We start from the raw sequence: 11,496 nt of genomic DNA, 5'->3' as shown, positions 1-11,496 counted from the left end.
AAGGGGCTGGAGGTTTGAGGGTCTACCACAGCCGGAGTAGACCCTCAAACCTCCAGCCCCTTCCCCTGGGAATCTTCTGCTTCTCTAGATCAAAGGTCTTCTGCTTCTCTTAGACCAAAGGTCTAAGCTGGGCGGTGGGTGGTGGTGGGGGGGGTCATTGACACTAGTCAGAGCAACCTCTCTGGACCTCAGTTTCGCCTCTGTCAGATGAGGGGCTGTCCATCTGGAGGTCTATGGTGGGGGCTACAGAATGGGGGGCTGGAGACGGGGCCCTCCACCCAAAGCCTTGGCAAGAGGGTGGCTGCCTGCCTCTCCTTTGCTGCAGAGCTGGGGAAAAAACCAAGCTGCCCCCCTCGCCTCCCTGGTCCCCCCAGCCCAGACCGAGGTGGTGGGCAGAGCGCAGGCGAGAGGCTCTGGAGAAAACAGCATGAGTCACCCGCCGGCCGGAGCGTGTCCTTCCCGGCTGAGAACCGGCAGTGGCAGGTTTCATAGGTAATTATGTAATTTGTGAGGCTCCCGCTCGCGGCTGCTTCTGAGTCAGCCCGGCTGTGTCGTGACCAGGCGGAGGCTGGCAGAGCGAGGCGTGGGCACCAGCTGTGCCCCTGGGCCCTGGCCTCTCTGCTCGCGGGGGCTGGCAGCGGGGCCTGGGCGAGGCGGTGGGGTGGGGGCGCGGGCGCTGTCTCAGACCTGCAGCTTGTCCTTCTGTGGCCTGGTTCATGTCAGGACGTGAGCTGGCACGCGTGCAGTGGACTGCAGGAAGATGCTCTGTTCAGGGTGGGGATGGGGATGGCTGTAGGGAAAAAGCCCTACCAGAGGCAGAGGGTCTTTCTTTTGAAACCCTCCACTTAACAAATGCTGTCTTGGAATATACAGACACACACATGTGCATTTAGATTTTGATAACATGTATTTATTATTTCAATGGTCTGTATTTGAAGAGTATCTGAAGAGGAAGAGCAGGAATTGTTACATCCTTCTAGCCAGCATTTTCACCTTCCAGAAGCCCCACTATCTGGTGGGACACGGCATGGTTACTGGCCTTGAGTTTGTCTCCCCTGAGTCCACAGGGTCCTCCCCAGGGTCCATGTGAAGGCCTGTCCATCTGCAGCAGGACTGGCCCCCTGGATATCAGTCTGGGTCCTTCAAATGGTGGTGGGGTGGGGGGTGCAGGGGCCTCCCCCAGCTTCCTGGGTGTGGCAGGCAGGTTGCTGTGCATCGATCTGCTGGGGCATGGGTGCCCTCCGCCTGGTTCATCAGCGGGGACCATGGCGCAGCCCTGTGAAGCAAGAGGCAGAGGAAAGGGCTGAGACTCCAAGATGGAGTCAGAGAAAGCAGGTGGGACCCAGCACCCCCACCACCAGCCCAGTGTCGTCCCGGGGTCCCGGACAGGGCCCAGGACTCCCAGATCACTGGGCCCAGCTGGTACAGGGATCTGCCCCCTGCCCCACTCCCGACTCTGTTTCCCTTCCTGGGCACCCACCGCCCTGGGCAGAAAGCAGAGGGAGACACCGGGCCCAAGGGCCCTGGGGGTGTCAGATCAGCCTCCCCTTCCTTCTTTCCATCGCTTCTTCTCCCAACCAGGCCCCCTCCCCACTCAAGCCCTTCTTCGATTTTTCCTGGCTGAAACCTGCCACAGACACCACCACACCCGTAAAGAGATAAATAAATAAAAGAAAAACAACGTCAACTGTGAAAGGCAGTCCAAAGCTGAATGTTTTCCGGCCTGAGTTAATTACACTTTAAATTGGCATGTTTACTGATGGGGGATTTCAAGTTAGCAGAGACACCCCCTCCCCAACTGTTTGTACAGTAAAACTCCGCAGGCTGGCGGGCTCCCCCAGGCCTTGGCAGGCCCTGCCGCTCCCCTGCCAACGAGAGAGCATAACAGAAACATCTACTATTTTTGAGTGTTAGAGAAAACGAAGATATCGCAGATGGTGGAAAGCAGTCTCCTGGCCGCTTTTCCTACACCCTGGACTCTGCTGCACCTTCTCGGTAGCGTCCTGCCCCGGGGAGACCCGGGACCCCGGGCTGGGGGCTTGGGGCACCCAAGTCAGCGCTCAGCCTGATCAGGGCCCCACACGCTGACTGCAGCCCTGCCCTGGGGGGCTTCCCTCCCTTTTCCACAGCCAGAGGGCGCAGGGTTGGCCTCTCCTTGGAGCAAGGCTGCGTGAACCAGGGCAGGGTGTTCCGGGGAGGACTTAGGAGGCTCCATTCCATTCAGTCACTCAACAAACACTGTTTGAAGCCCAGAGGAGCTACTCTGGGTAAGGTGGTCCTGACCCTCCTAACAGTGTGGGCTCCCTGAACCCTGTGTGTCCTGGGCAGACCCCACCTCTGTTCCAGGCCCCAATGGAAGTCCACTGGTGCTTCTGATGGGCACTTACCAGACCCAAAGAATGCCTCCAGGGTCAGGTCAGGCTCCTCAGCTCACAGTCAGACTTCTCTAGGCAGAAGTTCTCCTTGTGGCCAGCTCTGGCTCCGCCCTTGGCTCTTGCTTGGGGTCTACCCAAGGTTCGGCCCGTGGGATGTCTACACACCAGGCACCTGCCGGGTGCCAGGTCCAGAGTGCCTGCAAAGGGCAGACATGGCCAAGAGCATGATATGGTGCCTCCCCCAGGGCTGAGTTCCCAACCAGGCACAGGGGCCCCACTGGGACCACACCAGACACAGCCCCTGCTCCCATGGAGCTTGCAGGCTTTGCAAGGAGATACCTGCTGATCAAAGACTCAGAAGACTGATATCTGACTGCAGATTGACATTTTCTATGGATCAGGCTTGGCGGATCTGGGAGGGCTTCCTGTAGGAAGTGGCATTGGAACAGGGCCCAGGGGACTCATACTGGGCTAAATGAAAACAATACTGCAGCACTAAGGGCATGAGGTGGGCACTGAGATGCCTGCCTACTCCCCCAGCCCAGCCTGCACTTCCTCAGGGTCCTTCCCCACCCCAGCCTGGCACTCATTCTGTCAGGTGGGGGGCAGCTTGGCTGTGCACTCGTGGGCTCCTCTCCATTGCCGCCAGGATAATGTGAAAATGATGAACGAGGTTCCATCACACCCTTGCTTCTTGGCCCTTGAGCCTGTCCCTACTGTGACAAATGGCCCCTCAGCCTCTGCAGCGTCTTTTCAGAGGCCTCGACTACAGAGCCTTGGTGGCACTCGGTGGAGATTTATGTCCATCTTCCCTAGATTCTTTTCAGTTTCTCTGCTTCTTTATTCCCTCAAAGAGCACGCTTTTATTTATCCATTCCACAAACGTCCTCCCCGCACCTCCTGTGTGCTTCCTCCTGGTAATAAAGACCTGATTCAACACACTCCCTGGTTGACTACCTACTTTGCACTGTTGTCTGAGGCCAGCTTCAGTCCAGCTATTCACTGACCACTGACTATGAGCTGAGCTGACACTGCAGAGTGAGGGCCCTGGCTTCTAGAAGCTCTGTGGCAAGGCAGCAACGTCACACACCCCCACACACAACCCCTTGAGAACCAAGGTACTGAGTCCCACCTGGGATTCCCTCTCATAGCCTTGGGGTGCTGGGTCACCCCCTGTCATCCCCCTGTCAATAAGAAGGAAACAGCTTATTTGCCAGAGATGGGTCTTGATTCCATAGTCTGAGACCACCCTCGGGAAAAATAGCCACGACAAAGCACTTTGTCCCCTTGGACCGCAGTTTTCTTATCTGTATGAGGATGTGAGTGGAGGGACAGAAGAGAAGGGGAATAAACTCAGGGGTCCCACTCAGCCCTGGGACTTGGGGCTACGGGGCTTTGCATCCTCAAAGGCCCATGAGGACTGAGACCTCTGTGGGTCCCCAGGGCTGCACCAGGCGCTGACCCTGGTGACTCGGGGTGCAAGTGAGGGTTGGGGAGAGCACAGACGGGGGAGCCGAGCCCGCCCGGCAGAGCCCCACGGCTGGTCTGAGTGCTCATTCTGACTAGATCTGTACTCACCTAGGGGCAAACAGAGCCATCAAATGCGCTCGAAGCTGCTCCACATGGGCCCTGGGTATTCAGATCCCCACCGTGCCCTGGTCTCCCCAAGGGGCGAGTGGCCCACCCTCTGGGCCAGAGGCGGTAGGGACTACACCCAACTGCAAACACCCCATTCCGAGAGGAACGGCACTAAATGCAGTTACCACGTGGGTGCAGGGACAACCGTGAAAAGCATGGCCAGCTGAATGTTGGGGAAAGTGAGCCTACGTCATCGCGCAAAGAGCATTTGCGGCCGCGGGGGCCCTTGCCCACACAGGCACCAGAAAGCAGTGAGCGGCCCTGAGTCTGGACCCACAGCTGGTTCACTGACACAGTGCCTGGGCGGTGGCCCCAAGGCACTGACGCTCTGGCTCCGAGGCCCACTGTGCCTTTCCTGCTGGCCTCTGTGCGGACATTTTCATTCGGTTTGTCAGATGAAAACAGGCCCTTTGTTTATTTTCTCGTCTCCTCAAACAATAGATAAACCAGTAATTTGGCTTTTAATGAAATTCTGCACCGAGCAGCGCAGGGTCACCCGTCTTCGGGTCTAGAGTGACGTGGGACGCCGCACGCTGCCCAGTGCCTGGTACCCTGGGCTGACACTTTGTCTCATGCATAATTCGCGAGTGGTGGCAATGTACCCAACGCTTCTCTGCGCGGCGGCCTGGGCGGTGAGGGGGCTCAGGCGGCTGTGCTCATTACTGCTGTGTTGCGGTGTGGAGATGGTTACATTGGACCTATTAAATAAAGGCTAATGTTGCCTCCCATCCACCTACATACATTTAATGTATTCCAAAGATGTGTGGATGCGTTAACAACAATTTTCATCTCCAAATGTCCCCATTCTCTCAGTTCCATGCATAAAATATTAGCCCCAACACTACACTCCAGCCTGTTGCAGATGTAGTTCCCATAACACCTGGCTCTGGGTGCTGGAGAGTTGGCTAGAAAGTGGGGAGGGGGCTCAATTGGGGTGTGTGGGGTTGTACTGGGGCTTATCACTCCTTTTGGGGCCCTGGGGGCACTAGAAAGTGGAAAGAAGGGCCCAGACCCAACAGCAAACCCCTGACTCTCAAATGACATCCTGCAAGGGGCAGAAAAACATGGAAAATCAAACAGCTTTTAACAAATGTGAAGAAATTCTAAAAACCGATTACTATATTCATATGCTTATCACCACATCTTTTGAGTGCCTTGGCACTTTCCTAGAGATTCACTTGATAAGGTCCCAGCCCTCAGGGAGTTGGTTAGTCAATCAACACTCACTCACCTTTTCTCTACTCTGGTCCTGGCCTGGATCCTAGGACTGGGGGCACAGCAGGGAACATGACAGAAAAAAAAAAACTGCCCTGAGAAATTTTACAATCTAAGGGGGAGAGAGAAAGAAAATATTAACATCCATTTAGTTTAGTTTCATGTAATTTCAGATAAGCTAGGAAGACAGTGTTAACAGGATGATGAAAGAGGTGGCTAGGAAGAGGTAGGGGCCAGACTGGGTGGTCAGAGACAGCTTTGCCAACAAGAGACATTTCATCACCTCTGGAATCCCAAACCCCTGCTCTAGAAAGGGGGCAACAATTGGTGGGGGAACGGGGAAGCAAGAGACTCTGCTGAGGGTCCCCAAAAAGGAGCATGAAGAGCATGCTTAGGACTCAACTCGATCAGAAAGATGGATGGACCTAAAAGGGGGATAAACCATAAAGTGTGGCAGGCAGGGGAGGTGGGCCAGTCTGGGGGCTCTGAGACACTAGTTACTGTTTTGGAGCCCAGCATGAGGGCAGGGGGTGGCCAAAGAGGGGCTCTGGGCAGGACAGAGAGAGCCAGACTGCACTCTGGAAGGTTCTCCCTGGCAAAAGGAGGAGAAGGGAGCCTGGAAGGAGACCCATGTGGGGGGGTCTGTGTAGTGGTCCAGGCCAGAAAGGGTGGTCCCTCTGACAGGGTTGTGCCTGGGGGCCTGGAGAGGGAGCATGAGGACCTCATGAGAAGGAGGAGTGTCTGTAGAACTTAGAGTCCTGACGCTCCATTGGCGTGGTCATTGCTGCTCTTCCTGGAGCTGGGGCAACCCCTCTGTGCCATGGGCCAGAAGAGGAACCAATGGGGGGGAAAGCATGCCCAGAGAGGAAATGTCAGAGGTTAAGGATGTTGCTTCATGGGGGTGGGAATGATGCCCATGTCAGAAGGGGCTTCCGGTAGCTCAGGAGGCAAATAACAAATACCAAACAGCCCGAGGTTATCCTTTGGAGGTGCTCCCCTTTCCAGGGGCCCTGGACCCTTCCCACGCCCTGGGTGATCCTGCCTTGCGGGGTCTGGGCAGGGTGGGGTGGGGGTGGTGGTGCCAACTTGAAGGAAGAATCAGCAGGTAAACCCAGCCCAGCACCCTGGCAGTGCGGCAGTCAGGGACCGCGGAAGCTGGGCGGGGGGTCCGCTCCGCGCTGCTCTCAGGAACCCTCCAGAATGGATGCAGCTGGAAAATGAACAAGCCGGTGGCTTGTCCTACATCAAGTCCCCAGGTCAACCTGTATGGAGACTTCGGAATCAGCACCGGAGGTGTCCAAGGTAGGATTCGATATCGGAAAGAGGTTGACTGTATAATATTCATCGCTTAGAAAAGTGAACACCTCACAGGCAACCTATTTCAGGTACCACTGAACAGGGTTGACTGCAGAGGCTGCTTCCCCAGACTTCCCCGCCCCGACTTCACAGCCCCGCCCACAACCCCGCCCTGACCTCGAAATCCCGCCTACAACCCCGCCCCAGCGCCCCCAACAACCTTACCCAAGGCCCCGCCCACAGATGAGTCAGCACGTGCTTGGGCCTCGAGGACACCAGACACTGGTGAGCGTGCGGGAGGCATGCAAGGCGGGATTTGATACCGAAGAGAGGCCGACCGTGTATTGTGCGTCATGAAGAATGCGAACGGGCCACGGGCAACCTCTCCTCAAGCATCAAGTGGAGCAGCACGCATGGCAGGCAGACAGGCCGGCCCTGGGGCTCTCCTCCAAGGGGGTCGTCCCTCTGCGTCTCAGGGCTTTGGGATACGAGGGGAAGCGGCCGGGACACATGCTCAGGCGCAGGCCATACACAGGGTCCGCCCCAGGCGGGAGGCCTTGCAGAGTGACGGGTGCGGGCCAGTTGCGGGGGGGGGCCCTGCAGGGACCCCCCTGTGATTCAGTGGCATTGGGCGTGGACAAGAGACTGAATCCGAGCCGTTCATCACACACCAAGCAAATGCTTCATTATCAGCCTCCCCGGGCAAGCCCCGCCTCCTCCCAAAGTCAGCCTGCCCTCCAGGAAACTCTTGCAGGATGAATACGGAGCCCATGCATTCACATACCCTGGATGGGGCGGGCTTCAGGCCTGGCCCTGCGCACGAGGGGTGGGTGGTACTGAAAACAGGCCATCTGTGTTATATTCGTCATTAATAAAGCGAACTCATCACAGACAACCTCTCCTCAAGTACCCAAAGTGGCGCCTACTCCACAGACTGCAGGTGTGCACCAAGGATGCTGGCCTCCCAGGAGCCGTCCTGAGGGTGGATCAGATGCCACAGGTGAGAGGAGGCAGGGAAAGGACACAGCCAGGCACTGCCCCCCTCCCCTCAAGAACGTGGCCTCCATCTGGGCACCCCGCCCAGGCACTGACATGGGAAGCCCCCACCCCATTCTCACCCCAACATGGGCTTCGTCAACAAGCGTTCCTCCAAGGTGAGATTTGATACTGAGAAAAGATCAACCATGTATTATTCGAAGTCAATAAAGCGAATATAACACGGTCGATCTCCCTTCAGGTACCAGGAGAGATGCTGAGCTGAGGAGCCAGTGACTTGCCCCGGCCTGTGGGCCCTGCAGGCTGCAGTGGGTACGGACAGCTAGTGGACCAGGTGAAGTACATTAGAAACAATTACTTTCCAACTGGTCGACCATCCGTCCTGTACCCCAGAGTGGTTGCCGGTACTGACGTTCTTCCCCGAGGTGCCTCCCAGATGGCCTCTCTGATGGATTTTGATACCGAAAAGGGGTTCACCGAGCAACATTCGTCGTCCAGATGCAAAGTTGCTCGGGTAACCTCTCCCCGCGTACCATGGAGAGGCTCGGACGCGTGGACTAAGTCGGATGCTTCAAGGTGGCTGAGCTTCCAGACGACCCTCCCCACTCCGGGGCAGCTTGAATGCTGCAGACATCACCCTCAGCAGGAACCCTCCCAAGTCTAAGGCCAACCCTCCCAATGCATCCCTGGAAGGTAAGCGAGAGACCCAGGTGGAATCTTATCCTGCAGAGAGGTGCCCACGCTTGGGCACAGTGCCCCGGGGGCTGCCCACGAGCATCCATGGATATCTGAGAATGCTTCTTTCCCCCAGCCATCCCACCCTTGGGCAGTCTGCAGGTGGAGCGGACCCTGACCAGAGTTAACAGAGACGAAACCCTGTGGGGCCAACTCTCCAGCCCCAGAACCCAGAGAGGGTGACTCCGGGCGCCCACCCCCAACCCCCGGCACAGGGGCTCCCCTTGGAAGACGTTGCTTTGGAAGGAGCTCAGTGAGGTGCTGTGCGTGTGCCTGACCCTGACACCCACAGCTGCACTCTCCGAGCTCCCACCAACACTGCCTCTGGCCCACGCGGGGGGTGGGGTGGGGTGCCACCCCAGCATCCTTCAGTGGGTGATTTAAAATGGAGAAACCAGTTGACCCTTTGATTAGCCTCATACACAAATCAAGTGAAACACCAAAGACAAAGGGGAGAAAGAGAGAGAACGGAAACAAGCAGATGAACCACAGATGACTGCTCTTCAAAACAAGGCAACTGTCATCAGAACTGCAGACTTTCCCAGAGTTGAATATGCTCGGAATCCGCCCCCCGGTCATGGGCTGGCCCCTGAGGGTTGGGGAGCAGACGACGTATGCCACAAGCAGAGGCCGGATTCTGTGCCCACCACCCATTTTTTGAACTTTGGAGTGGGACCGACAGCAGAATCCTTTCCCTGACGTTGGCACAATTTCAGAAAACCCCGTGGGTCTTGCTACGGTTGGAGCAAGAGGCCAGCCACACAAGGTCTGTCCTAAAGAGAGAAAACATATTACGGGCAGGTGCCCTTCAGGAGTCACGGATACTGACCTGCACTTCTGAGACTTTCCCAGGGCTGGCACCACCTCCCGGAAGGGCTCATGGGGACCGTCTGGACATTGATGGCTAGCGGGCCAGATGACATACATCAACAGTACCTCCGGGGCATGTCCTGGGGCCGCACCCCTGCACCTACCCGGGAGAGGGCTCCGGCTGCTGGCCACCTCCTATGGGTAGCATAGCTTCTGCAAATACTCCGAGCTGGGGATTGTTCTGGAAAGAGACCCACCATGCTGTGTTGATCATCTGGGAGGCCTGCCCGCAAAGGACAATCTTTTCTTTCACGTCCCAGGCAGTGGTTTTGACCCCAGAAGCATCAACTCCAGAACCACCTCCCAAATAAGGCTCAGCCTTTGTGACCATGTGGCATTCAGCACCAATGCAGAGCATGTCTGTGGGGCCAGCACGGAGCCCTGAAAGGTGGCCACACCGGGACCCTAGGAAGCACCACACCCGGGGATGTCACAGCCCTCCTCTGTGTTCAGCAGTACTGGGTACAGTGGTCCTGAAGGACCAGACCCCACTGACCAAGGAACTTCTCACTTCTAGACTCAGCCTGTCACTCAGAGCCCCACAAGGGGATGGAAGGAGAGCACAAGGGTGACCAGGTGAGATGTGTCCCCATGATGGCACCTACTCTGGGGACAACATGCACCCACTTTACCAGCATGTCACCCCCAAGTCAGCACGTCACTCTGGAAAGCTTTCTGGGCAGATGTGAGAAAGAAAGAAAGGTGCATAAAGGATGCTGAGATCTGACCCCGTCTTCCTACTGACCCCATTGATTCCCATCCAAATACATGTGAATTTAACCATCTTAATGAGAATTATACCAACATTGATTTCCATAAAAACTTGTTTTTCAGACTGAATTCCATTAAACTAATCCAATTCCCAGTTTAGCTTTCCTGGCTTCGCTGTTGAACTGTTTTCATTTCTTTTATTTCCCTTGTTACATTCTCCAAATCATTTTCATTAGGATCAATTCTTTTCCATTTAAAAATTTGAATGAAGATTTGATTTCCTCAACTTGCTTCTGTCGACGTCAAATCTCACCATCTAGCATGGCTGCCACTATCAATTCATCATGTGGCCGCTGTGTCTACAGGGTTCTGTTTCCCCAGGTTAAATGCGGTAGCTGACACGCGGTCAGGAAAATTGGATTCTGCCAATTTGTAGTCTGTTGAACACGTTCTGCTTTGCTGTGTGCTATTTTGGCTGTTTTTAATTTTATTTTGTGTTGATTACTTTTATTACTCGTTTAATGCAGATGAGATGAAACATTGATAGCCTCTATTAATTTCATAACCCAGGAGAAAATTGAGAACAGTGGTGAGGAGATGGAAAGAGAGAGAGGAAGAAACAGAGGATGGGGAGCTATGGCCTCTAAAATTTCCTGGGGCAAACTTGTGCCTAGTCACAAGATCAGAGTACCTGCAGAGAGGCAGAAGGTCTTTGGGGTCAGCGGTAAGATATAAAGGAGATCACAGAGGGTCCGAGGTAAGAACTGAAGCGGATTCAGCACTGACACCCTCCTTCGGGGCCCTGAGTGACCCACATCACCACTGTCTGTTCTTGATCAAGGGAGAGGTGTAGACCCTGAGCTTGCCACTGGGTCCCAGAAGCCATGCCAAGCAGGATTTGATACTCAAACAAAAGTTGCCTTTGTGTGATTCAACATAAATAAAGCGAATTCACCAAGGGCAACCTCTGCTCAAGGATCAAACGTCAGCAGGGCCAGAGCACCAAGATACCTCTTCAGAAGAGGCAGCACTGTCTCCAGGGTCTAGCTGTGCATGTCCACCCGGGTGGGCATCTAGCGGGGTACTGATCCCAACTATTCTATCTCTGGAGGCTGGCCCTACATCCAGGGGACCCTTTGCATGTGATCGAAACATACTTGTTTTTGCTTTCTTCCCATATGGGAGGGTATCATGTACCAGCTCTAATGGCACTGTGGGGAGGGATGGGCCCCCGAGCTGGCTTAGGCCAGGCCTGAGTGGTGGATGAGGTCACGAGCTCACAGGTCACGAGTTTGGCCCAGGCTTGGGGCAGCATGTGGTCCCTTACCCTGGAGAGGCGCAGACAGCAAGGTCCTACCAAGGCCAGCATCTCCTCCAAGGGGTCCCTGAGCTGCAACTGAACAGAGAAGGGAGCAGCTGTTTAACATTCTCTGTAAGTGTTGTGACCAAGGCAGGGTCTGTCTAGCGCCAAGCTCGCAGGATCCTGACCTAAAGACCAGCGACTTTCCTTCAAGGTGGGCAGGACTGCAAGGGCAAGGAGGCCTTGTCACCAGGAAGACACGGACTCACCACTGTCCTTCTTTCACTCTTCTGCGCAGGAGGCCTCCAGGAGGGCATTTCGTGGAGAAAATATGTCACCTGCCATTGATTCACTCACCCA

The 11,496-nt window shown here is 55.6% G+C and overlaps 1 protein-coding gene, 1 long non-coding RNA gene and 10 other non-coding genes across 12 annotated transcripts; 1 reads left to right on the top strand and 11 right to left on the bottom strand.

The window, feature by feature from the left end:
• Positions 1–888: 888 nt before the first annotated feature.
• Positions 889–5,827, bottom strand: MEG9 (maternally expressed 9 (non-protein coding)). The gene is made up of 3 exons (NR_132275.2): positions 5,245–5,827; positions 2,388–2,572; positions 889–1,276 (listed from the first exon to the last, which is right to left on the bottom strand). It is a non-coding gene; the product is annotated as a maternally expressed 9 (non-protein coding) (long non-coding RNA).
• Positions 5,828–6,534: 707 nt separating this feature from the next.
• MIR656 (microRNA mir-656) lies at positions 6,535–6,613 on the bottom strand. Its single transcript, NR_030992.1, has one exon. It is a non-coding gene; the product is annotated as a microRNA mir-656 (primary transcript).
• Positions 6,614–6,842: 229 nt separating this feature from the next.
• MIR323B (microRNA mir-323b) lies at positions 6,843–6,922 on the bottom strand. The gene has a single exon (NR_162214.1). It is a non-coding gene; the product is annotated as a microRNA mir-323b (primary transcript).
• Positions 6,923–7,355: 433 nt separating this feature from the next.
• Positions 7,356–7,436, bottom strand: MIR410 (microRNA mir-410). The gene has a single exon (NR_031064.1). It is a non-coding gene; the product is annotated as a microRNA mir-410 (primary transcript).
• A 255-nt stretch (positions 7,437–7,691) lies between these two features.
• MIR369 (microRNA mir-369) lies at positions 7,692–7,760 on the bottom strand. Its single transcript, NR_031352.1, has one exon. It is a non-coding gene; the product is annotated as a microRNA mir-369 (primary transcript).
• LOC132343392 (uncharacterized) lies at positions 7,747–10,805 on the bottom strand. The gene has a single exon (XM_059879364.1). It carries the CDS (start codon positions 9,180–9,182, stop codon positions 8,181–8,183), a length of 1,002 nt encoding a protein of 333 aa, XP_059735347.1. The 5' UTR covers positions 9,183–10,805; the 3' UTR covers positions 7,747–8,180.
• MIR412 (microRNA mir-412) lies at positions 7,824–7,913 on the bottom strand. Its single transcript, NR_031065.1, has one exon. It is a non-coding gene; the product is annotated as a microRNA mir-412 (primary transcript).
• On the bottom strand, positions 7,977–8,055 carry MIR409A (microRNA mir-409a). The gene has a single exon (NR_031069.1). It is a non-coding gene; the product is annotated as a microRNA mir-409a (primary transcript).
• MIR409B (microRNA mir-409b) lies at positions 7,977–8,055 on the top strand. The gene has a single exon (NR_036379.1). It is a non-coding gene; the product is annotated as a microRNA mir-409b (primary transcript).
• Positions 8,495–8,571, bottom strand: MIR3957 (microRNA mir-3957). The gene has a single exon (NR_107769.1). It is a non-coding gene; the product is annotated as a microRNA mir-3957 (primary transcript).
• Positions 8,874–8,957, bottom strand: MIR541 (microRNA mir-541). Its single transcript, NR_031188.1, has one exon. It is a non-coding gene; the product is annotated as a microRNA mir-541 (primary transcript).
• MIR377 (microRNA mir-377) lies at positions 10,743–10,811 on the bottom strand. The gene has a single exon (NR_030899.1). It is a non-coding gene; the product is annotated as a microRNA mir-377 (primary transcript).
• Positions 10,812–11,496: the final 685 nt, after the last annotated feature.

This window comes from Bos taurus, chromosome 21 (assembly GCF_002263795.3).
Source record: "Bos taurus isolate L1 Dominette 01449 registration number 42190680 breed Hereford chromosome 21, ARS-UCD2.0, whole genome shotgun sequence".
In the NCBI taxonomy this organism is placed as follows: domain Eukaryota; kingdom Metazoa; phylum Chordata; class Mammalia; order Artiodactyla; family Bovidae; genus Bos; species Bos taurus.
The sequence above is the reverse complement of the archived record's forward strand: the minus strand, read 5'-3'. Positions and strand labels throughout refer to the sequence as shown.

Bases quoted from the DNA above. Each gene is read 5' to 3' on its own strand.
- LOC132343392 (XM_059879364.1), bottom strand. From the start codon at position 9,182: ATGTATGTCATCTGGCCCGCTAGCCATCAATGTCCAGACGGTCCCCAT.